The 27,950-nt window shown below is 36.0% G+C and overlaps 1 protein-coding gene across 1 annotated transcript; it reads left to right on the forward strand.

Moving 5' to 3' along the window:
* Window positions 1-1,538: 1,538 nt before the first annotated feature.
* LOC121733848 (long-chain fatty acid transport protein 1) lies at window positions 1,539-27,936 on the forward strand. Its single transcript, XM_042124235.1, has 12 exons — window positions 1,539-1,673; window positions 7,209-7,463; window positions 11,457-11,607; window positions 13,972-14,209; window positions 18,805-19,039; window positions 20,305-20,506; window positions 20,726-20,918; window positions 21,399-21,477; window positions 21,577-21,650; window positions 25,821-26,016; window positions 26,540-26,630; window positions 27,515-27,936. The coding sequence occupies exons 2-12, from the start codon at window positions 7,249-7,251 to the stop codon at window positions 27,824-27,826; spliced, it is 1,986 nt and encodes a 661-aa protein (XP_041980169.1). The 5' UTR covers window positions 1,539-1,673; window positions 7,209-7,248; the 3' UTR covers window positions 27,827-27,936.
* The last annotated feature ends 14 nt before the right edge of the window (window positions 27,937-27,950 follow it).

Consider the following 27,950-nt stretch of genomic DNA (forward strand, 5'->3'; position numbering starts at 1 on the left):
GCACTTGATACAGAATCTGAAGATGAAGATTGTGTTACTCATGATGATGTTATGAGTGACGTAGAAGATGAAGTGGTGGACTACGTGGAAAATACAAGTCCAGAAAATGGACCATAAAACCCACAAAATCCTGCATCTTTTCCGGAATTAGTTTAGTTCTTATAGGAAAACTTATAGGTTGCCAATGGCGGTCTTCTATGGTATTTTAAACATGGCTTTTGTGAATTCCTATATTATATATTTTCATAACAAAGTAAACCAAAGGGAAAAACCAGTTAGTCGTAAAGACTTTATGGAGATATTGAGCACACAGTTGACGGAACCGTGGATGGCAAAAAATTTGGAGACACCTACTTTGCAGAAGAATGTGCGACAAAATTTAACGAATATAATAAAACCTGCACCACAGACAATACCAGGGACATCATGTGATGAGCCTGAACCAAATAAAACGACGATATCGTGGGTTTTGTTCCTATAAAAAAGGCGGATGAACAAATCGCAGTGCTTGAAATGCAAAAAAGCGGTATGCGGAGAACATAATATTAACATTTGTGAATAATGTATTTAGAGACTGAATTACATACATTTTCTTATTTATTATTGATAAGAGATGATTTAATTTTTAGGAGAAACATTTAAAAAGTTGATATAAATAGAAATTTTATTATTATAAGAAAAAACCTGAGAGGATTTGTTATTTTTTTTTGTTATTTTGTCTATTGTAGTATTAATTAAATTTATATATTTTTAAAATTGCATTTTTTCATTTCATTATAACATACTTTAAATAAATAATTTAAAAAATCTGCATATTCTAAAATAAAAAGGTGAAATCGAGTGACTTTACTATATACACGTCGTTGTGACGTATGATTGGGCTTTATAGCTGGAAAAATATGTTTGGGCTTCTAGGGTTAAGTAGTACCGATTTATTTTCGTTCCAAACGAATATTCACTTATAATTTAAGAGGGCGTAGAAAGCAAAATTGATGATTTTATAATTCATTTTTAAATTTGATACTTGATAATATGTAAGCCACGAATTGTTTAATGTTTAATCTGTATTAGCGAAAACACCATATCGTAAAAAAAATTATACTATTATGTATACAAAAAATTACAAAGATGGGTCTAATTTTCAAGTTTTTACAATAAGTATACTTATTTCTAAAACGTTGCATTCAACTGAGTCAATATTTTAATACATAAGTAATGTAAAATTCTATTACCTACCGAGGGATTGGACTAGTGGATTTTTTTTGATTTTGTACATAATATTTTATTGAATTTGTTTTCGGGCCGATTCCGCGGCGCGGACTTTCTATAATATGAATGACGAGGGTAAGTGTGAAGAGAGAAAGACAATGAAAGAAACCTTACTAGTATTGAATAAACCATGTATTTAATTCTTATTATACCAGGTAATTAATAAAAATCATTATTATTAAAGGGTAACAATTGCACATGAATCATCAAGACTTTAATATCGGTCAACTGTTTAACTGTAGTAACTAAAACTTGCTCCTCCCTACTCCTAACCGGCTGCGTGTGCGCAGTCGCAGCGTTACTGTTCTTGTGGGTGCTGTGCTCAACAAACAAACTTATCTCGGTGCAAATACCACAGTGAACTTGTTTAAACTAGATTTTCTCGGTGAAAAACACAGAAATAAAGGTACTTTCTTCCAAAAATAGCTATTACTATTGTTTCGCGTATTACATTGCTTGTTCAGTAGAGCGACGTTTCATATTTTTAATCTTTACGGCTTAGAGAACTTAAATATTTTCAATATTTGCGTTTGCACTAATAGTGATAGGCACTTACCTGAAATTTTCCTGAATTAGTGAAGATGTAAGTCAACATTATAATATTATTACGACGTAGTGTTTTCAAAATGTTAGGGATTCGCTTGTTTAATGTTTACTACTATAAAATATTAAGATCTCCAATTAACTTTTTCGATGTTTAGGTATTTGCAAAAAAATGTTAGTAATTAAGAAGACTTTCCTCATCTTTTACTTTTTTTAACAACAAAAATGCTCAGCACTCACTTAAATAAACACATTTTAGTATTTTTAGTATTACCATTTTGTTATACTTAACTGCTCTACAAGCGATCGCTCACTCAACTGATCTCTCTTAATTGGCGAATAAATTAGGAATCAATTTCATCACCGCACGGGTTTAAATATATTTATTGTAACAAAAATGAAATCAATTGACATGTTATACAACCGTACAAACGATTTATTTATATGGTGTAGAGAACTTTGAAAATTGTGCTTTACTGGACACTGAAAATTTTACTCGTACTCTACTAGAGACCAATAGAATTTTAACTCTTTAAGTACTAGTAATCCTGCCTCTAAATTTGACGAGGAAAAAAAAACGGCCAGGTGGGAGTCGGACTCGCGCACGAAGGTTTCCGTACCGGTATAGAGGAAAATTAGGCCAACATTTTTTTATTATTGTAAATTTTGTATGGGCTTAAAATTTTTATTTTATTTTAATATTATAATCAAATATTAAAGTACAAATATAAGAAAGGACTTTGTGAAAAATTCAAGTACCTACCTGTTGCCATTATTGATATTATACATAGAGCAAAAAAGGCCGAAAAAATCAGGTTTGTTGTATGGGGGCCCCCCTTAAATATTTATTCTATTTTATTTTCAGTATTTGTTGTTATAGCGGCAACAGAAATACACAATCCAAAGTCCAAATTTCAGAAGTCTAGCTATAGCGGTTCTTGAGTTACAGCCTGGAGACCGACAGACGGACGGACGGACGAACGGACGGACGGACGGACAGACGGACAGACATCGAAGTCTTAGTAATAGGGTCCCGTTTTCACCCTTTGGGCACGGAACCCTAAAAACGAGTAGGTACAGTAAGCTACCTGGATTTGTTTAGTCAATTTTCCAATTGAAATAATTACGGGGCATCTTCATTCTTCCCGTTCACCGACCAAAATATGAAAGAAAAGATTTCGGTAACAAACATTTGCATTGTTTAAAATTTTTCTTACAAATAATATTACGAAGAAGAGAGAAGGAGATCCGAGTATTACAATGTATGTAACATTCGACTTTGAGCATTTCCTTTGGCCTTTTTTGCTCGTAATCAATAATAGTAACAGCAAGGCACTTTAAAATTTCACGAAATCCTTAATTATATTTGTACTTTAATAATTAATAATAAAATTAAAATAAAGTGATTGTTTAATTAAGAATCAATACAAAAAACACAAAAGGCTCCCATACAAAAAACACAATTTTTTGTCTACTTTTGCTAAGATAAAAAAAAGATATAAACAATGAAATTTTTTGAAATCTCTATTAACAATATTATTAAATATTGTACTTATATAGAATTTAAAAAATATATTTCTTTGACATTATTATTAATATTATTTCTTTTAATATATTTTTCATCGGCCGAAAGTACCCAAATTTGAGGTTTTTCGAACCTTTAAAAATTCATATCTTTAAAAATATTAACTTTATCGTAAAAAGTCATAGAACCTTTTTTATTGGTATTTCAATAAAGAATATAAAAAAATTGTTTGGTTGAAAAATAACAATTCCTTGCAATTGTTTAAACAATGTTTGTTTAAACAATATGGCACCGGTTGCACCCTGGCAACATGCATTCATATCATCAGGAGGGCAATTTGGAGAGGATCGCATAAAAAAATTGAGGTGGAATAGTTTTCGGTACTCATGCGTCGACTCGTGCTAGTCTATATTGTAATGTAATGGTCAAAATTGAATATTTAATATTATTACATTACACGCGAATGGCGAATGCTCGTCGGTCAGGGAGGTATTTTTGTAATGTATTTTTTTTATTTTATGAGATAATGTAATGCTCAAAAATGAGTCTATAATGATTAATGTTACATTACAAGTGAACTTTATGACTTACTTTGTTATTTACTAAAATAATTAATTACAAATATGAAATAACTTTGCATTTAAGTAATCATATTTTATTACAAACTGCAATATCTGTGTCAATTAAACACGATGTGCTCGTTTCGTATTTAATGAACATTTACGAGAATAAGTAGAGTAACAAAGTCGCGGACAATAAACGTCAACCACACAAAAAGGCCAGCTTAAGAGGATTCCACACCGCCATTTTTTCCATACAAGCGTTGTCCCCTGTTTCCTCCCTGGATAATGCTAGTAGAGTTATAATTTTTTTCCTGAATATCTACGGCCACTAATACAATGTCCCTATGTTTTCTTTTTTTTTCATAATTTAATTATTAAATAAGATATGAACGTTCAAAAACCTAAAAAAATGGCCAGATTTTCCGCTGTGTTCAAACGTCCAGAAAACAGATTTGGCTAGATTATACAAAAAAAAGCAAAACATAGGAACACAGCTCAAGCCTTTTTTTAATCTTTAATGAAAAAAGTACTTAAATCGGTTAAGTTTTGGAGAAGGAATCAGGGGAGAACGAATCGTTGATTTTCTGGATTTTCTGCAGTTGTCTCTATCGCGTTCTGCGGTATAGGCTTGAGGTAAGGGAGACAGCTATAGATATTACACGTACTTTTTTTCATTTCTCTAGCCCCTGGTGTATCCTCTTAACAAAGTCGCGGACTGTGTAGTGTGTATATTATCTGTATAATATAGTTAAAATTTGAATAAGACAACCACACAGAATCACTTTTTAATATAACTATCAATCAACAGGTTTAATATAAACCTATAAGTATTTTATATAGATACGAGTTACGACGCAATCCTTAGGGCCTGTTTCACCACCTCCTGATAAAGTTCCGGACAGGCTATCCACCACTTAACTTGACAGCTAAAGTCCATACTTTAGCTGTCAAGTAAGAATATTATGTCAAAAAAGTTGTGGATAGCCTATCCGGCACTATATCATGAAGTGGTGAAACAGCTGCCCTTAAAATGAATTAATAAGCGTCAAAAAGCAGTCACTCACAACGCGACCGCTAATAATAATAATTTTGTGCTGATCACACTTATTCCAAAATATTATCAGCTCTTATACTTAAGTATGTACTAACAGACAAGTACTATGTGGAGTAAACTATGGGTTTCAAATTCTAAATTCGATAATTCAAATTGGTACTTCCTGGTCTTGTTAACCAGGAAATTGTATCGCCATTGCACGTGCAATTGTGCATAGCACTTACATCACTGTCACCAGCACGACACCAAATTGCATGGTGCATTTATGAATTGGCCAATTTTGAAATTAGAATAATGATGCGAATCATCGATGATGGAGGTCTGCATACATGAAACGGCATTATTGAGTTCATGTAACAAATTGCGAGGAATTAATAAACTGAAACGCAGTTTCCATTGTTATGGATCCATAAGAAATCATGAAGCTGCCGGTAGAGAGAATAACAAAGTACGAACTTAAAATAATCATAAAACGAACGGCATCATGTAAGAATATAATTTTCTATGATTGCAATATGTGTACACTATTAATAATTATGAACCCTTGATTTAACAAGATATTTCCCAGTATCGCGGTTTTTACAAACGGTATACAATGTCGCGGTGAGAAATCCAATAGCGCGAGAGAATCAATGATACATACCGGCCGCTTGTTGAACCCTTCAACAAAGGTCAATGTGATTTAGTAGTACTACAAACATACTACAATGGCAACATTGTATATGGGTGTGGAAAATGAATTACATAATATATTTGAGCATATAATTTGCGGCAACATAAAGACGCAGGTAGGAACATATTTAAACCTAGACAAAAATATTATTATATACTTAGTAGAGTTTTCGTTGAAAGGAAAGTCACATAATTTTTTTACTTTTCAGTAGGTACGACATTTTTGCCTCTACCTCTATCATAGTAGATCTGCTGAAAATTTGATTTGAAAACATTTACAGCTTGAACATAATATAACTTATTTGTAGGCTCCGCCAATGGAAAATACCCCGCACCTAGCAGTCACTTTAAGTTTGCTGCAAAACTTAAAAGCATGCATAATGTTTTGTCACATAGATAAAATTACATGTACTCATTTTCTTTAAAAATACCACAGTATTACAATATATACCCTATGTAATACTGTGACAATACTAAGTTTAACAGATCTCTTATGAGTTATGAGTTATGACGCATTGAAACTAATTTACGACTTCATTGTCTATTCGGTTAGGTTAAGAACTAACACTTGGTATACGGAGTACTATTATATATTATGTGACTTGGTGCTATGAAAAAGTAGGTAAGTACGCATACTGTGCTAGGTGTATATTGGCATTTACACCCGTTCAGCATAGTCACTTAATTGACATGGGCCTCTATCATGAGCTCTTAAAGCCAGCCAGAATACTGACTGGCTCGCATTTTGGTACCATGACCTCTATTTTCCAGCCAGTCAGTGGTCACGTGACACAAAACTCACTTCTCCATTGTTAACTGAGTAGTAATTTCGTATCATGACAACACAACTGACATAAGCTGGCTGGCTTTTACGTCAAATACAGCAATTTAATAAACACAAACCAACGAGTAGCTTTTACTGAATAGTTTACATTTTAGTAATTTTATTTATTAATATTACATACTTTTTAGTCTTAAATTATATTGCTATTTAGGTGGTTAGTTATTTAATAAGTTATATTTTAGTCTATAGCATATATTTTAGTGAAAATAATATGTTATTAAAACCAAAAAACTAAACATTCGAAGTGTCCAAATTTTTGGAAAACGATTAAGTATTCTCAAGTTAATCACGAAGCGATACATAAGTAAAGACGTAGAGACCTTAGTAATCCATTTAGTGAATAGTGTTAGTGAGGTTTCAGAATAATAACATAAGTGAGGTGTAGTATAATAATACAATATAAGTACCTATATGTCTAGTCAACAATAAGGTTCGCATTTGTGCGATGAGCTAAGACTGCATTGATTTAGTACACAAGAAACACATACAAGGTATAAGGAACTGAGAATTGCGTGCAATTTTTAATCACAATATTACAGTCCAATCAGATATCATAACGAAACTGGCGTCAGACTAACTGGCATAAGATATAGCTCAAAGAATTCTAAACATGAGAACGTATGCTTTTCTGAATGTTTTTAGACGATATAACAATTTTAAAACAAGTATCATTTACAAACTTTCCATTTATTTTCCTACTTATTGCTAATATTCTTCTATAACGTATTTTTTCTTTCAGATCTTGCCAAAACTATGATCCAGTAATCCAGAAGCCAGGATGACAGAGAAAAATGGAGTGCGCTTCGAAGAAGCCGAAAGAAGGAAGTACCAAATACTAGCGTCGATAGCTGGTGTATGCTCGATATTAATATGGCTGTCATCAAGTTATATCGTACTTCTGCCCCTTACGATAGCATTATCAGCATACCTATTAACCGGTCACAGATACCAATGGGTTTACATTTGGAAGAAAACCTTTTTCCGCGATATTATGTAAGTAAACGACCTAAATATTATTCTCTAATTGTTTTGTTTGCGACTGCGACCCCTTGTACCTACCGCTTGCTATCAGTGTCCAAAGGTCCAACTTTGACTACCCGAATCAGCGAAAGGAATATTATTGTCACACAATAGGAAACTTCTACTTACACAACAAGACGTATCAATTTGAGATTTAAATTCAAATTTCTTTACACACAGTACTCGTAGACCGTAGTACAAAACATGCAATGTACGTCGTCTAGTCCCAAATAAACTTTGAAAACTTTGAAACCGATTGATCTCGGTTACTAACCAAAGAAGCGTAACGCCAAGAAACTTCCAGGGGTCCTTACTCCTGACATAATAAGTAAGTATATTAAGACACGTTCCCCTTTGAATCGTCCGATCCGACGAGGCCAAGGTCCAATGGTAAACACCTCACTCTATCACGCTCAATAGAGTAATCATTGACGTCCGGCGCATGGAGCTGGGCAAATTGACAGGCCACAACACCTCTACAAAATTTTCCATAGGCACCTGGACTTTGGACACGAGTATTATCCGATCAGTACCCTAATTCTTCTATTTGGATCTAACTTTATGGCTGCTCCATTTTGATGCAATAATAAAACTCCAAAATCAATGAGTTTCTAAAATACTAGAGTAGCAATGTCTTACAAAAGATTCTCAGAAATGCGTAACTACTTTTTTGTTCAAAAGACACTGTCAAGCAATGAGTTTCTAAAATACTAGAGTAGCAATGTCTTACAAAAGATTCTCATAAATGCGTAACCACTTTTTTGTTCAAAAGACAATGTCAATTCATATATTCGTTATGTCATTATGTATGTGAGATATGCCTGCAGGCATCTTCGAAGTGGCAACGCGTTGCTACCGTAAACTTCCAATCTAGTTACGTTAGTAACATAGAATATCATTGCTGTCAAGTCATATATTCGTTATGTCATTATGTATGTGAGATATGCCTGCAGGCATCTTCGAAGTGGCAACGCGTTGCTACCGTAAACTTCCAATCTAGTTACGTTAGTAACATAGAATATCATTGTCCAAAATGGTGTTCTTATAAATGTCAAATCCAAATCAACGTTTCAAGCACAGTATAGCAATATGACATCTATACCAATATTATAAATGCGAAAGTATCTCTGTCTGTCTGTCTGTCTGTCTGTCTGTCTCGCTTTCACGCCAAAACTACTGAACCGATTGCAATGAAATTTTGTACACAGTTATTCTAGAGTCTGAGAAAGGACATAGGCTACATTTTGATGTGGGAAAATATCTTATTTCCATGAAAATATCGATGAAAATGATTTCGCATTGCGCGTGGCCAGCGCTCATCCAGGGGGTCCTGGGTTCGAGTCCCGCAGGCGGAACAAAAAGTTTTCAATGTTCCTGGGTCTTGGATGTGTATTAAAATAATATTTCAAAAATCTTAAATATATTTTATGTATAATATTATAAAAAATCCAGAAAGATATCGATGCAATGAACATTTTAGTTCTAATACGATTCAACAGATGACGTTTTATTTTTTACTTCATTGTAACATAGAACTAATCATACTTATTAGTTAGTATGTTTTTGTTTATAGTTTTTAATACGTTAGAATATTATGTTTAATAATATTATCACTTGGTATAATAATAATCAATCTATCTTATCTTATAGAACTCCTACTGCATTTCTAAGGAGTTCGAGTGTACCGTGTTGGCCTATATTCCATCCAGAAAATATATCAATGCAATCAACATTTTAATTCTAATATATGAAAACAGATGTCGTTTTATTTTTTACTTCATTATTGTAACAGAACTAATCATACCTACTTTATTATATATTATTGTTTTTATTCATAACTAGCTGTTGCCCGCGACTTCGTCCGCGTGGACTTTAGTTTATAGCGCGCGGTGTCAACAAAATTTGTGTCAAATTTAAAAACTTTTTAAAACCCTGGTAAGTGGTACCCCTCTTAGGGCCGCGCTACACCGGAATGGCAGCGCTGAAAGTGCTCGCCTCGCCGCTGCCATTCCGGTGTAGCGCGGCCCTTAATTAATCAAAATACCCAAAAACAGCTGTGCAGTGTGCACATAATCTATACTAATATTATAAATGCGAAAGATTCTCTGTCTGTCTGTCTGTCTGTTAGTCTCGCTTTCACGCCAAACGCCAAAACTACCGAACCGATTGTAATGAAATTTTGTATACAGATAGTCTAAAGCCTGAGAAAGGACATAGGCTACTTTTTTACTGGAAAAAAGGGTTGTAAGGGTCGTAAATTTGTTCACAAAATTCATAATAGATGGCGCCGTGCGTCTTCTACATCGCGCTGACGCTTGCTCAAAAGTCTTTCTATAAGAGGTGGTATCATCTTACATTTAAGTCTCGATTTTTTTCGATTGTTATATCTATTCTACGGTATTAAATAACTCAGTACTTTATCTGTGCAGGCAGTGACGTAACCTTAAGACCAAATTTCACCAACGACTGTTAAAGTTAATGCTCGAATTAGTATCACGTTAGCTGTTTCGTTTTTCATATGAATGAAAGAGAAGACAGGACATTTTAACAAGCTGTTAACACTAACAGACGTTGGTGAAATTGGGGCTAAACCTATCAATGATAAATAGTTTATGGGTAAAGTTGTGTAATTGGGGGGCTAAATATGCTTTCAAATTTGGCATAAAATATAAAGTTTAATATAAAAAATGAAGTACTTATTGTGTGCACACTGCACAGCTGTATTGATTTAAGGGGTACCAGGGTTTTTTTATACAAGCTTTTGACACCAATTTTGTTGACATCGCGCGCTATAAACTGAAGTCCACGCGGACGAAGTCGCGGGCAACAGCTAGTAACTAATATTGCTATACCAGAGTAGACAGAATTATAGAGTATATATATATATATATATATATATATATATATATATATATATATATATATATATATATATATATATATATATATATATATATATATACGTGGGAGAGCCATGCTTCGGCACGAATGGGCCGGCTCGACCGGATAAATACCACGTTCTCACAGAAAACCAGCGTGAAACAGCGCTTGCGCTGTGTTTCGCCGAGTGAGTGAGTTTACCGGATGCCCAATCCCCTTACCCCTACCCTATTCCCTTCCCTACCCTCAACTATTCCCTTCCCTTCCCTACCCTCCCCTATTACCCTATTCACTCTTAAAAGGCCAGCAACGCACTTGCAACTCTTCTGATGCTGCGAGTGTCCATGGGCGACGGAAGTTGCTTTCCATCAGGTGACCAGTTTGCTCGTTTGCCCCCTTATTTCATAAAAAAAAAAATACCGACTTAGAACTGATGTTGAAATTTTTAAATTTGACGTATTATGACGAAAATCGTCGCTAGGGTTGTTAAATTGTTACCTACGAATTTGAAACTATGACATATTCGCTGGACGTGTTCCTCTTTGGTCGTATTGTTGTTTGTGTTTTGGCAAATGTGATTAAAATTGACAGAATCCAATTTTGAAATCTTTATTTTAAATATTTAAAAATAAATTATATCAGCCAGCGCGAGGCACATTCCGTTCATAATCCTAGTGAAACCCGACGAATTTGACAGATATTGAAACCTGTTCGTTTCTTTGCAGTCGAACTACTGGTAGTTATGTCTATTGTGGCTATACTGTGGTTTCAAGCGTTCTCCAAATATACCGTACTAGCTACAAAAGAGTATAATAATCTCTACATTTACATACGAATGATTTGTTGTGGGTGGTTATATTTTTTAACTTTTCTTGCTAAACAGGAGTTTCAGTAATGAGTGTATTAGTTGATAATTAAAAGCCCAAACTAATGAATGTCTATGCATTCACTATGAAAGAATATGTTGATTTTTCGAAGACATAATACAAGAGATAGAAAAAGATGGTTAATAATTATTATGATGATATATTATGTAAAAACGCTCAGCATCTTGCACAACTTTCATTTGTTTATATTTTATTCCAGAGGCGTTCGAGTTCTTCTGACTACAATGTCCAGGGTACGGATCTGGGAGAGAAATGGTACAACAGTTGTGACAAGATGGGATGAAGTGGCTAAACAATTCCCAGACAAGAAGGCTTTTATCATGGGAGATAGATCATTGACATTTCGAGAGGTAATTAAAAATATAACGTTGAAAACAATAGTTATAATATACCCACTTAGTAATTACTTACTGCTCATAAAGATCTCTTATAATATGACTCAGAAAGATTAATAAAAAGTAATTTCTCGTAATTTATCGATAGCATATTATTAATAAAAAATCGGCCAAGTGCGAGTTGGACTCGCGCACGAAGGGTTCCGTACCGCAATAGCGCAAAAATACGACGAAAAAAGGGTTTTTTTTTTGTATGGGAGCCCCCCTTGATTATTTCATTTATTAAAATATTATTATAAATTATTAAAGTACAAATAAAACTGAGTATTTTGTGAAAATTTAAAGTGCCTTTGTATTGCCATTATTGATATCGAGCAAAAAATAGCAAAACAATTACGTTTGTTGCATGGGAGTCCCCCTTAAATATTTAATTTATTTTGTTTTTAGTGTTTGTTGTTATAGCGGCAACAGATATACAAAATCTGTAAAAAATTCAGAAGTCTAGCTATAGCGGTTCTTGAGTTACAGCCTGGAGACACACAGACAGACAGACGGACAGACATCGAAGTATTAGTAATAGGGTCCCGTTTTTACCCTTTGGGTACGGAATCCTAAAAATAATAAAAACAACCGAAGAATTGATAAAATAGAATACAATATAAATAAATTAATAACTATAAGTATACTGTACTCGGCGAAACATGTCAGTAGCGGTCATTGACTGCCTGTCAAACTTGTCTTGTCATTTTCTATACAAACTGCGATTGACAATTAAGTGTCAGATGGTCCTAGTCTAAGGGCGAGATTGTATTTTGCATACTCGATGTGAACTGAATATACAGCATATCACTTAGAGCTCATTAAAAGTTGGAGATTATCATTCTAAGAGTTACCAAGAGGTTTTCCGATGAATCTGTAATAATCTGTGTGACCTTTATAAGAGGTAAATTTTATTCTTGAATATTCTAAATACAGTGCTCATTGGCTCAGTGGTCTGGTCATTGGCCCTTTTAGTCTAGGCGCTATATATTTTTCATATATAGCGCCTAGACTAAAAGGGCCAATGACCGCTACCGCCATGTTTCGCCGTGTACACTATAGTATTAGAAATTAAAATAGAAAGAAATATTTAGTACTTACCTAAAAACAATACATTCGATTAAGATTGTGTAGTAAAGATGTACTTTTGTGAGATAACAGAGGTTAATGTCTTGATAACAGCACGTCTTATGATAAGCCATTACTTAATTAATGTTTACTAATAGTAAGTGACAAATAATGATCAGTTAGATGTTCCATCGAGGAAATTGATTCCTAGGCAGGTTACGGACGTCACTCGGTCGAGGAATGTCAATTCATTGTTCGTGAATCGTGATCTATCGACTGGGTTTGACATAAGGGTTGATTCAGACCGCAACGCGATTCCTAAATTAGTATGAATTTGAGAGATTCGCAAGACGTCTCACGCAATTAAAATCTGTCAATTCGTGTTGCGGTCTGAATTACGCTACCAATTTACGTAGGTCCACAATCCGCTTATGAATTAACTTCTCTGATAGTACCTATACTGAATACTCTGCGCGAGCGAGTTAGGGACGGGCTGACGACTTCTCGAAACATGCTTGTCTATATCTTCTATAATATAAAAATGAGTCGCTGAATGTGTTGCTAAGCGCAAAACTCGAGAACGGCTGAACGGATTGGGCTAATTTTAGTCTTAAAATATTCGTAAAAGTCCAGAGAAGGTTTTTAAGTGACACGAAGTTCACCGGGACAGCTAGTATACTATATAGGCAAGCATGTTTCGAGAAGTCGTATAATCAAACAACATAAAATATATTACAAATGCGGAAATGTCTGTCTGTCGGGCTTTCGAACAGTATTTTACCATTTAACGCTAAACGCTGTATTTAATTTAGGTAGTTGTTTGATATATTCTAGATATTTTGAGTCCCGAAAGGACATCTCGGACAGTTTCTGCGATAATATGAACGGCATCCGTTTGAAAAACGAATTTCAGAGTAACCAAGTTGTAGACAACATATTATTTCATAACATTATCTGTAAACTGAAAAAATCTCATTATTTTGAACAATGAGAACCATCATAATATAGACCTCATTAATTAAAATCCGTTTCATCTCTAATTTAAAATTGTCTTTACTAAAACAAATATTAAACAATAAAGCAAATAGAAGTTAAGTAATTCAGATGAGTATGATAAATCTTTACATTTAAAAAATAAAATAGCCAACTTATTTGAGCTCAAGTGCTAAATAATTAGTACAAACACAAAACAGGTTAAATTAGGCTTGCTATAAAAGAAAAACAAAAGATGAACAAGTTACCCTTGTTCATATTAAAATATTAAAATTTCAGGGTGACGAGCTCACAAACCGCATCGCCTGGTATTTCAAAAGACAAGGGTTTAAGACTGGTGAGGTGATCGCCTTGTTCATGGAGACTCAGCCTGAGTACGTGTTCATATGGCTGGGCCTGGCCAAGTTAGGGGTGGTCACCGCGCTAGTCAACACAAACTTACGAGCTGCCCAACTGGTGTACTGTCTGAAAATCGTGGGGTGCAAAGCCGTTATATTTGGAGACGAATTATGTGGAGGTAACTATAATATGCAAACATATTATATTACAACGTGTAACAAAACTAAATGATAATAGGTGAATCTGGGTCCCTTATATAGAGTTCATTGTGAAAGTAGCATCGCTGAAATAACAATTTTGTTTGTAATATGTATGGGCGCGCGTCATGAATTTTCCCATACAAAGGTGAAATTATTATTTTTAACAAAAAATTAAAACCGACTTCCAAGGTAAAAACAATAATAACATCCTTATAATATGAACTAAAAAGTATTAAATAATTTTTCCTATCTAATAGTGCCTTTTTCCGAATTCGGCTAAAACTCAACTATTTCTGTACTCAATCTTCATCATTTTGAAGTCGGTACCAGATATAGCTGAATCTTCAGTTTGCCAGAATATTTGAAACTTTTGTAACTGGCACCGACTTCAAAATTATGAAGATTGAGTACAGAAATACCTAGTTGAGTTTTAGCCGAATACGGAAAAAGGCATTATTAGATAGGAAAAATTATTTAATACTTTTTAGTTCATATTATAAGGATGTTATTATTGTTTTTACCTTGGAAGTCGGTTTTAATTTTTTGTTAAAAATAATAATTTCACTCTTTTTAGTTACCTAGTAAACTATCGCGTACTATACGTAGAATAATTAATACACTATATTATTCTACGTATCTTATTACAAGCTCACCGGTGAGCGAGACACAATAGAATAACAATAGATTTCCAAGAATCCACGATCGAAGGATTAATAGGAGTATAATCAGTAAAACCGTTTCGGAGGAGTAAGGACACGAGAATTTTAAATAATGTATGAAGATAAGAAGATGTACTTATTTATTGTATTAAACATTAATATTATAAGGCACTTATTTAATTAAAGGGGCAGTTGTAAATTGCAGTTTTGGTAAGTTAAAAATTATAAATGGCACGTGTAATAACTAGTTTAGCAGTTAAAACTAAGCAGTAAACTAAACAAAAATGAGTTATATAATAAGTAAACAAGTAAATAATGAAATGGATCATTGAAAACATTGTTGAACAGTAAAATAATTAAATGAGCGGTAAAAATTAATGAATGATAGTGTTTTTTTCGTGTGGGCAGTAACGAATCGGAATTTGTCTGTAAGGAATCTCATTCTAAGCAGTTTTTTAAACAATGAGGTGGTAAAATATAATAAAATCGGCCAAGTGCGAGTCGAACTCGCCCATGGAGGGTTAGGTTATCGAACCGCTCATTCCATCATTTTTATCTCTCATTCAGTTATTGTACTGCCCAATTATTTTTTTATGACTGTCCATGTTTTACAGTCGCAATAATTAATCAACCGCCATAAAATTAAATAACTGCTCAATATTTTCCTAAACTTATCATAATAACATCTCAAATATTTAAATAACCGCTCAAAAAATTAGTTCCCATATTATACATAATAGAACAAAAGTTCTGATAAAATTTTAATAGTCTAATTCAGCAAATCCACAGAATATACATTTGTACAAGCTACTCTAATTTAACGAAATTATAAATAGTTTCTTTTAAACACATTAACTTATAAGTAGGGAATTATATCGTTAAAGAAACACAAGCACGAATATTTGTTCGTAATTTATTTATTTGACAACTACTTTGCTACATATCCACCAATAGGAGGTGAATTTGTGTACGAATTCGGACATCTATCGGTCCCTAGCACTTGTAAGTTGTATGACTCGAGCGATCTTTACACGAAATATTTCGAGTGTTTTGAGAATACACAAACTATTAGCAACAAATTATATCGTGTAGGAAACCGGTCTCGAACGCTTCAACTCCCAAGCGGCCACATGTGGTGTACGAATTCGGAGTTCGGACATCTATAACCGGTCCCACTCGTTCGACTCGAGCGATCTTTGCACGAAATATTTGAATGTGAAGTTTTGAGAATACACAAACTGTGTTACGCTCGTAAGAACTTTTCTCACATCCTGAGAATTATGCCCCTGGTGCGTGTGGTCTATGGCGCGGGCGGTTGCATACTATCTATTACTATCTCGCCGCTAGTGCGCACCCGGCCCCGCGCCGCTCGCTTGACAGATTAAAGCTAGACGGCAGACAGTTATTGTACTAATGAACGCTAAACGCAATGCATAAGGTTGAAATTAGGTTGTTTTCCAGAATAGTAGGTAAATAATATCTCGGCAATTTCGCGCAGTTTGTATTACTTTATATGGAAGTGAGACATGCATGTTACTTTATCGAAGCAGCTTACTTCTCAGAAGTAATGTCAAATGTGTGCCTTACGCTCTGGAGTTAAGGCTGAATTTGTTATGTTTAATTTTGGTGACATTGGTGACCCTGACGTGGTAATGATGATGATGATGATGAATGTAATTTGCATAGTAGCATATGCTTTCAGTTCTTAAAACAGCGCCTAAGCCCCCAAACTTGTATTTATAAGGAATCCGGAGTTCTGTTAGTATCTTCGGAACCATAGTATACCTCGGTGCAAAATCTTGCGTTTTGGTAGCATATGCTTAGGATGCTTCTTATAAAACCAAAATCACCATATGTTTCCATATAAATTTCGAGGAGTTCCCTCGATTACTCATGGATCCCATCATCAGGTCACCACTTTTGTGAACATGGTACCAAATTGGAGTGAAACCTAATACAACAAAAATCGGTTCACAAACGGCGGAGTAATCGTTGAACATACACAAATTAAAAAAATATATATATATCCACAGCCGAACATAAACACACCGGCAAAATTAGAGGAACATAACAAAATTTTCATTTTTTTTTAAATTGTTCACTGATTTTTATATATTTATTTATTTATTTACTAATTGATTATTAAACAATAAATTTTATATAAATTTGTGGCATAAAAACGTGAAAAATAAAAAAAAAATTAGCAAAAATCAAAAAATTAAGAAAATCTTTGAAATTTCAGTAGTAAGTTTTTAAGATAAATTCTCCATTTTTATTAAAGAAATGCCATGTTAAAAGCGTTTAATGCCTTCTATGGATCTCAAGAGGGCCTGGATACGCCATTCCATGCTTGCATTTTAATTGTCAATCATTTCCTGTGGGATATTCTCCTACTCCTCCAGTAGCGCCAACTCGAGCTCCTGGACACATTTTGGAGCTGGAGTTTTAACTCGTACCGTTCACCCATTGATATGCCACACGTCTTCAATCGGATCTACATCCGTAGACCACGCTGGCCTCTCCACCTGGGCTACGCCAGCATCGTTTAGGTAATAATGCCCGATTTTCTTACTCTATGGACGCACATAAAATTGAAATTACTACCTAAAACTGTGTAAAAGGCACACCATGCAGTTCCAGGATGTCGGTGCTAAAGCCCTGTACTGTCAAAGTACCATCATCTATAATCATCAGCTCCATGCGGGCTCCAAATCATATGCAACTCCAAACCATTACGAAGCCTGAATCATAGGCCACTGTTTCCGGTAAGTTTGATGGCCTGTAGCTTTCCTTATGATTTATCCACATTCTTTATCGCCTGTCAATACAATGTACACAGAATTTGCTCCCATCACTGTACATCACAAGATTTCACTCACTTGTCTAATTTTGATGTTCACGCGCAAATCTTAGCCTGGCTCTTCGGAGTCCTGTCTCAAGTTTTGGTGCCCTTGCTGGCACTTTTGAGTTTAATTTAACTTCTTTGAGTCTTCTTCTTACTGTACAATCACTTACACGTTCATCTTGGACCTGTTCCGACAGGTTTCGTGTCTGCATAGCAGTTTGAGGTCGATTTCTTAAGTTTTGTTTCCTTACAAAATGGTCATCCTGAACCATTGTCACCCGATATCTGCCTTGTTCTCGTCTCCGAACGTAAGATCCAGTCTCTCTGAAGCGTTGAAAGTTACGATGAACCACGGAAGCCGACACACCTAAGGCCTGACTGACCGAACGGTAGGTGTGACCTTTCTCTATCGTGGTTACAGCTCTAGCTGTCGCAGATGCTGGGAAATCACTAATTTTGTATCTAAGCAATGTGTTCTTCCAAAAACCAAACAATCAAATGAGCTGAGCATACCTTGCACCCCGCTAAAACGCCATTCTTATCAGGAACACTTACAACGTCAATAATCGAAAAACACTTATTAGGGCATAATTGCTATAAAAACCTGTCAACTTGCCAGTTTTGTTCAATATTTTATTTCTTGAATGAGCTTAGAAGCTATAAAAAAGGCTTTCAGAAAGCCCGACCCACTTGAGTTCAAGTTTTGGCCCTTTTTACCTATGTTCCGCTAATTTTGCCAGTGTGTGTATAACATCCTCCTTTTTGGAAGTCGGTTAAAAATAGTAACTCTCTCAGTGCTGCTACTTTCACAGTGAACTCTTCATACACATCCTAAAGTATAATCACTTAGTTTTGTTGCACCCTGTACAGGTAGATACTGATCCAAAAATTTGGCATATCTACCAATGATGAATATTATTCACCATGCGCGTTTTTGGTAGAGATGGTAGCATGTTTATATTTCGAGTTTTATATTGTTTATTCGACATTTTTTTGAAATATGCTAATTAACTAGATTTAAATATCTTACATCAAGTTTTTAGCTTCATCAAATAATTTTCAATTTCAGCAATAAAAGAAGTTCAGAACGAGCTCGCAGATATGCCGCTATTCCAGTACAATTCACCTGAACGGGAGACGACTTCGTTGATACAAGACACGATACCTCTAGCCACGGAGCTGAATGAGATATCTGCGGAACCCTTCACTGAAGTGGTGCAAGCCAAGCCCAGAGACACGTTGATGTATATCTACACGAGTGGCACAACAGGTTTCCCGAAGGCAGCCATCGTGACGCATACAAGGTAAAGCCTTGAATATGGTTATCTGAATAATGGTTCCCTTTAAAGGAGCTTATTAAAATATTTACTTACTCGTACCTACATAAAAAGTATACGTACATTGTGACCTCTTTAACTTAAACTTTGTATGTATGTATGTCCAAAATCTTTGCAAAAATGTAGGGTACGTGGTTTGCAAAAAAAAATGGCGCCCGGCCTACCCCTTTTTGTACAAATAATGTAATAACCTTACATCTAATCCATATTTTATGTTTGTGTGAAAAATATTATAATATATGTTAAATTTTCTATCTATCAAGCCATCATAATATAGTATTTAGTCAGATGTGATATTTGTCTCACCACTGTAAACTTTGAAATCTATGTTTCTAACTATTTCGCAACAAATATATTAATACATTATTATAATCTCAATAACACAGAGCTATACAAACTGTTTATGTAAACAATTCTTTGAAATAACTTAACTTGTTATCAATAAACAGATAAGAGATAAGAGTAATAAAAACCGGTTTTGGTATTATACACAAGCAAACTTCGTCCTTATTGCAATACAAATAAAGTTCAAAATGGCCGCGGCCGGCAAAAAGCCGTTATAAATAGGTAATTTTTATCTTGATTATTTTACTAAAACGATACTATTATATACTATTACTAGGATCTAAATCGTTTTGTACACGATAATATACGCTTTTAACGTCAATTATTTACAAAAATATTACACAAATCGCGTTCAAATCCCATAAATAAAAACCAAATTTTCTCGTGTAAACTAGAAGTTATTACGATGTAAGTATTTCTTTCAAATGATTATCTAAAACTATTTATAAATTATAATTAATAAATTAAACTATTTTACTACTTACATTCGTTAAATCCATCAATAATATCAAACAAACAACACAACATGGCAGAACACACACGAAAAATTCACGATTTTCAAATGACTGACAAATATTCGTCGACCACAGATTGTATAATATTTTGCATTCAGAATGTGGCAAATTTATCGTAGATCATAACTAACCAAACTTCTTCATACAAAAGTAGTCTCTAAGTCGACGAAATACGTAATTCAATCGAACGAAAGAGCGCGGCCACATCCGGCCGCTTGGGTGTAGACGGAATGGCTGCAGTATAATCTGTGGCGGCCGGATCCGGCCGCTTGGGGATTAAAAGGTTCAGCACTACATTTTTGTGATTTGATGCATTAATCAATACCATGTGGTCTACATCCAGTTTCATAAAAATTATCCCTTATTTTGCAGGTTCCTCCTGATCCCACTAGGAGTGCATAACTCCGCGAGGTTGTCCGCGTCAGATGTGATCTACGATCCTCTCCCTCTTCATCACACGGCGGGCGGGGTGCTGGGCGCTGGTCAGTGCGTCATATTGGGCTGCACCGTGGTGCTGCGGAAGAAATTTTCAGCCAGCAACTACTGGAGCGATGTGGCTAAATATAAGTGCACGGTACAAAAGGCTACGACTTATCTACTTAATGTTCGCTCCGTTCATCTTCCTTGAGTTATTTTGCTTAAATACATACATGATACAACGCAATTCAAAAATATGCATCTGCGTCATATCTTGAAAGTAAATATTGCACGAATATGAAATAATTTTTACGCTACCTCTAGGCTGCTCTACATCATTACTAGCATCTAATTTTATTGTCATTTTCAATTACAGGTAGCGCAGTACATCGGTGAGATATGCCGGTATCTTCTGACTGTGCCCCCAGGGCCGCACGATCGTGGTCACAAATTGAAGGTCATGGTCGGCAATGGTCTTCGACCTCAGATCTGGCAAGAGTTCGTCGAGAGGTTTGGAGTAAAACGCGTGGTTGAATTCTACGGTGCTACTGAAGGGAACAGCAATTTAGGTATTTAGATTATTAAAACAAGTAGCTACAGTATGTATGAAGTTACAACTTCTATGGCTTATAAAAGTTAATAATAATCTATATAAATAAAACTCAAAGGTGACTGACTGACATGGTGATCTAGCAACGCACAGCCCAAACCACTGGGCCGATCGGGCTGAAATTTTGCATGCAGGTAGATATTATGACGTAGGCATCCGCTAAGAAAGGATTTTGATCAATTCCACCTCCAAGGGGTTAAAATAAGGGATAAAAGTTTGTATATAATAATACTTCTTAACGCGAGCGAAGCCGCGGGCAAAAGTTCGTAAGGTTAATAAAGTTAGAAACATAATGCACAGCTGCAGTTAAATTCCACACGAATTTTTAGTAAAGCTGTGGTGCCACACCTTCTGTGTCTCGCTTTTAATAAGCCCCATTGTTTATGCAACTGATACGTTTAATTTTCAATAGGTTATAATGTCACACTATTTCTTACAGTAAATCTGGATTCCAAAGTGGGTGCTATCGGATTTTTGAGTCGCCTGGTTTCGTCCATCTATCCTCTTACTTTAGTCAAGTAAGTTTTGATACAAATTCAACTCGTAATGTTATAACAATGCATAGGCTTTCGTGTAAATAATAAATAGCTTATATTTACTTATATGGTATATTTCAGGTGTGACGAAATTACAGGAGAGATATTGAGGAACAAAGACGGAACCTGTATCAGCTGTGGCCCTCATGAGCCAGGTAAATAATTTTGACTGCAAATATACGGTATATTAATACTACCAAATATACAGGGTGTAACAAAAGTAAGTGATAATACTTTAGGGTGTGTAGTGTTCCTCGTAGAGAGTTCACTGTGAAAGTAGCAGCGCTGAAAAACCCAATAATTTTTTCACTTTAGCGTCACGCGAGTTTTCCTATAGTCCGTGAGCCCGGTCCGAAAATGCCTACGTCACGTGACATCAATATAAAATGCATGGCACACGGTCGGAAAATATATGCCAAGCGAGGATCAGACGACTTTCGCATCTGAAATTGGCCGGAAGTCGGAGAAATCCCCTCACTTCCGGTCAAATTTTTGGTGTCTATTTACGTCACGTGACATCAACGTGAAACATGTGGCAGCATATAGCCCTATAGTTGTAGAGTAGGGAAACATAAGTCTGTCAATTTTAAAATGGCCGGAAGTACTTGACAGACTACGTCAAAGTTGGTCCTTGGGTATCCTTTTTTACGTCACGTGACATCTTTAATGAATTCTTTTTTAAATGTTTTGAAATAATAGTGTCTTAAAGAATAAATGAGGCTGCCAAGCCTGATCTGCCCGGAAGTCCCATAAAAGTGATTGTTAAACTGCTCGTGAATTATGAGAAAATCGCTAAACAACATGACCATTATTCGAGGCTTAATATTGAGATAGGCACTTCCATTTCCCGCCTACTTTTAATGATTTTACCGCCTAGTACCGTCACATCCGGGTCGAATCAGCTCCTCCCGCCATTACCAGGTGCTTCCGAGCGAGGTGGAGAGCGAAGAAGTTCCCATCTTTAATCATTGGCGTTTCGATTCCCGTTGAGTGAACACTCTTCCACTTTACTAGTCTAATGAATATTTTAACCGACTTCCAAAAAGGAGGAGGTTATATGTTCGGCTGTGGATTTTTTTTACTCGTTATACTACATATCCTACAATTAGTGCAACTCACTTATTTAAGTGACTTATTTATTTGAGTCACTTGTAAGGTTCCTTCCCTCCTTACTTTACCAGTGACACACTTAACGTAGATAGTTTATTTTAGTAGTTAAGAAAGTTAAGTTTACTTTTATATATTTGATAAATAGATTTCATATATTTTACTGCAAAACTGGCAAAGTTTAGCAGACCCACGGTGCTTTGCACCTGTTTAAAGGTGACATGCTTTCTTTGCAAAATCGCAATTAAACTTTGAACGATCTGGTTGCACTTTTCTTTCGGAAGTGCTATCCTGTTTTCCCAAGGAAACCACTGGATTCCCAGGAACACCAAATTTTTTTTAGGGACTAGTATGGATTTGTCGAAATTGATATGCCATCCGAGATGTGTTAGAAGTGCTATAAGCATGTATACGTGATTTTTTAAAGTGGATTGGTCTTGATGAGCCAAGAAATAGTCGTCAAAGTAAACGACAATCCGAACACCTTGATTGCGGAGTACCTGAGCTATCCAATTGGATATTGTAGCAAACGTTTTCGGAGCTGTACTTAGTCCAAAAGGAAGTCAAGTCATCTGCAACAACTCGTTTTTGTGAATGACTCTCAGAAAGCGTCTGTGACATATCGCAACCGGAAGATGGAAATACGCCTGGGAAATGTCTATTTTGCATAGCCAACCGCACTCCTGCAGGAAGTCCGGTATTAGGTGCATGTTTATCAAGCGAAACTTGTCTGGCTTGATGAACTGGTTGAGGTTTCTCAGATTGAAAATGGGTCTCATCGATCCATCGCTTTTGGGTACCAAAAACATCGAAAAAACGAAACTTGGAGAAATCCTTGCTCGTTCTAGGATACCTTGAGATTTCATCTTTTGTATTATTTGAGTCATCTCCTTTGATTTGCTCGTTTTGGCAAACCGTTTATTTGGCATGGCAAGTGGAGGTTTCTTTACAAAGGGTACCCGATACCCTTGAATCCTTTCTAAAATTACATTTGGTGCGCCGATCGCTTGCCACCTCCCCAGAAATTGTTGTAGCTGACCGGCCTGAAAATGTCTCGAGTCATTGTCTCGATCTTCTAGAATTTCCTCTATTGGCAGAGGGAGAATGATACCGCTTACGACCACCTCGCTAGGCATTATAGGCTTGATCCGGTTCTTGAGCCTCCACCACGGATCCATCCTTTTGTTTTGTGTGCTTAGGGCCATTATAATGATGTGGCTCCTATCGGCTGGGCTCTCCCGAAGAGCCATGATTATGTGAACCACTCCCCGAGAGTGGACAACAATAATTCCAACGATCTACAGGTAAATCGTACGATCTATAATTACCACGAGATTAACATTTGTATGAAGCCGGTTCCCCCGAGGGTTGGTTTGATCGTTTACTGGTACCAGGTTGCGAAGAGCGTTCAAAACCTGTATTATTATTAGGCTAAAAGATTTTGCGAATACCACCAGCATTTTCTAGAGCATTTATGAAGGCGTTAGCATTAAACAAATTGGTACAAGAGGGTGGAATCTTGTTCAAGGTCAATTTCATTAAAGGAATGCCTACATGAGTAAGATAGATATTCAATACTTTCTGACCTATGACCACAGGCTAATTGCAATAAATCTCTAGAAACTTTATGGAATTCACCTTTAACAAATAACTCCTGAAGGTTAGTACTTAACACTTCTGAATTAAAGCCACTTGTATCTGCCCATGTTATCAAAGAACTTAAATTATTTTGTATAATTTCGCGTTGTTTTAATACACAGAAGGTTATTGCTGCGTATGACTTATCGGAATGAGACATATGACGGTTTGAATCATACGCCTTTACCTCGTTCTAATTCGCAATAACCTGGCGTATGGTTGTATAATTTTTGCGTATCCGCATAGCGAACATCGTTCCAATTTGCACTATTTAGCCTTTGAATTTCGAGTAAATACTTAAAATAATCATCTGGAGTCTTAGGAATGGCAAGCTCATAAAATGGCGATTTTTTATGACTCTATTTAATAAACTGGAAGAGTGTTCAATCGACGGGAATCGAAACGCCAATGATTAAAGATGGGAAACGCTTCCCACCTCGCTCTTCACCTCGCAAGCTCCACCAAGCACCTGGTAATGGCGGGAGGAGCTGATTCGACCCGGATGTGACGGTACTAGGCGGTAAAATCATTAAAAGTAGGCGGGAAATGGAAGTGCCTATCTCAATATTAAGCCTCGAATAACGGTCATGTTGTTTAGTCATGCGATTTTCTCATAATTCACGAGCAGTTTAACAATCACTTTTATGGAACTTACGGCCAGATCTGGCTTGGCAGCCTCATTTATTCTTTAAGACACTATTATTTCAAAACATTTAAAAAAGAATTCATCAAGATGTCACGTGACGTAAAAAAGGGTACCCAAGGACCAACTTTGACGCCGTCTGTCAAGTACTTCCGGCCATTTTAAAATTGACAGACTTATGTTTCCCTACTCTACAACTATAGGGCTATATGCTGCCACATGTTTCACGTTGATGTCACGTGACGTAAATAGACACCAAAAATTTGACCGGAAGTGAGGGGATTTCTCCGACTTCCGGCTAATTTCAGATGCGAAAGTCGTCTGATCCTCGCTTGGCATATATTTTCCGACCGTGTGCCATGCATTTTATATTGATGTCACGTGACGTAGGCATTTTCGGACCGGGCTCACGGACTACTATACAAATGTGAAAAAAATATTTGTTCTTTTAGCGCTGCTACTTTCATAGTAAACTCTCTACGAGGAACACATACCTACACTAACTCATTTCACGAATTCCGAAAAATCTTAAGGAATTTTTAGGAAGACGTGGCGAGAAAATTTCTATTATCTAGAGCAGTCCTGCACCGTCCTAGTCCTCAGACCCTTATTCCTCAAAGCTCGCACTCTGACTATACAAACGTTTAATTACTAATGAGAAATCTTCTACCACCTTTTAATGTACACCTCTAGTACAGCTTTACTTAACCTGCGGCCCGCTGGGACTTTATCAGTTGCCCGTGTGAATTTAAAATTTTGAAATTCACGCCCACCGGCAATATAGAGCAATGTCGTCGTGAAAGTCGTGAAAATTTTTCCACTTCTAAATCGCAAATTTTCAAGAATGTAAAAATGTAGGTTACGGCCCGTATACACCAAGACCCAACGGTGTTTGTGGCCCGTATAAAAAAGGTAAATTACCTCTGCTCTATTTCAGGTCTATTACTTGGGAAGATTGATCCCAGGAAGGCGATCCTAACATTCGCGGGTTACGCGGACAAGACGGCGTCGGAGAAGAAGATGGTGCGCAACGTGCGAGTGCCAGGAGACTGCTACTTCAACACAGGGGACATACTGGTCATGGACCACTTCGGATACTTCTATTTTAAGGACCGCACTGGAGATACGTTCAGGTCAGGCTTGTTTTAAAATATTTAAAAATAATCGCGTTGAACAGGAACCAATCGTTGTTTGAATAAGTTTTCCGGTGGATATTTCTTTAAATCGTATTTATACGTACTTACATTAGTATAGTATTGACGCCTCCGTGGTCTAGTGGTTAGAGCGTCGCTCTCGACTCCGGAGGTCGTGGGTTCGAATCCCGCGTTGGAAACATGTTATTTCCAAGTTTGGTTAGGACAATGCAGGCTGATCACCTGATTGTCTGACAAGTAAGATGATCCATGCGTCGGATGGGCATGTAAAAAGTCGGTCCTGCGCCTGATCTCTCGCCGGTCGTGTCGGTCTTCCGTCCCACTGGGTTATGAGAGTAAAGTAATAGAGAGTGCTCTTGTGTACTGCGCACACACTTGGGCACTATAAAATCACTCCTGCGTACCTGGTCTGGTTTCAATGAAACCGGCCACCGTCACCGAAACCGGTGTGGGGAGTATTATTAGTATAGTATTAGTTTATTTTGGTGAATTTTCTTGACAGATGGCGCGGTGAGAACGTCTCTACGGCTGAAGTAGAGGGGGTCATTAGTAACTTAGTTGGCCTAAAAGATGCGATAGTTTACGGCGTCGCTGTAAGTATCAATAAAGTAATCAATAATAATAAGTATCAATAAAACTCATTTAAAAAACTTTAAATGAGCTACAGTCAAAATTACTATCACTGACTGTTATGCCCAAGTCTTACGATTCGGAGGAGGATTGCAACACATTACACAAATGACCTTAAACTCGCTTTCAATATTGCGAAAGTATTGTCAGAGCGACATTCTAGCGATACACCTTTCTCTATTGATACACCTCTAAATACATTGTAGTTTAAAATATTTTTGGGTCAACTTGCTGTTAAAGCCATAACTATTATCTACTCTACGTAAATATTAAACAAAAAAATCGGCCAAGTGCAAGTTGGACTCGCGCAGGAAGGGTTCCGTTATCCGTACCATTATAGAGCAAAAATAGATAAAAAATGTATATTTTTGTATGGGGCTCCCATACAAAAATATACATTTTTTACACCACACCCTTAATTATTTATTTTATTTAAAGTTTATTATTAACTATTATAGTATCAATACAATTGAGTATTTTGTGAACATTTCAAGTGCCTATCTATTGTTGTTTGGGAGTCCCCCTTAAATATTTAATTTATTTTGTATTTGTTGTTATAGCGGCAACAGAATATATACACAATCTGTGAATATTTCAGAAAACTAGCTATAGCGGTTCTTGAGATGCAGCCTGGAGACATACAGACAGACAGACGGACAGACATCGAAGTCTTAGTAATAGGGTCCCGTTTTTACCCTTTGGGTATGAAACCCTAGAAATATGATGTCTGATGAAGAAACATTGCCGCAAGAGGGCTTTTATTTTTTTGCCGCATTTTATTCAGATTTTTAAAACGTTTTATCTATGCTTATATAAAAAAATATTATTATCTTAAATGTGTTTTCAGATTCCCAACGTAGAAGGAAAAGCGGGAATGGCCGCCATAGCCGATCCGGAGAAGAAACTGGATTTAGAATCTCTAGCCAAAGGTCTGCGCTCGTCCCTGCCAGCGTACGCCAGGCCTATCTTCCTCAGGATACTGCCTGAGCCACCTCTGACAGTCACTTTCAAGCTGAGGAAGAAGGAGCTAATAGAACAAGGTTACAAGCTGAATCTCCACAACGATCCGCTATACTTCATGGATCAGAAGACTGGGAATTACGTGCCATTAACAGAAAAGGTGTATGATGATCTGATGCAAGGCAACATTAGGCTGTGAATAGATTTAGAATTATAGCACAGTAGAATAAGTGAATAACCACCGTATAATAAGTATTAATTGTTAGACTGGATCTGATACAAAAAATCTACAAAAAATGTTGTAATTACTAAGAAAGAAGACT

Source organism: Aricia agestis, chromosome 1 (assembly GCF_905147365.1).
Source record: "Aricia agestis chromosome 1, ilAriAges1.1, whole genome shotgun sequence".
NCBI classification, from domain to species: Eukaryota; Metazoa; Arthropoda; class Insecta; order Lepidoptera; family Lycaenidae; genus Aricia; species Aricia agestis.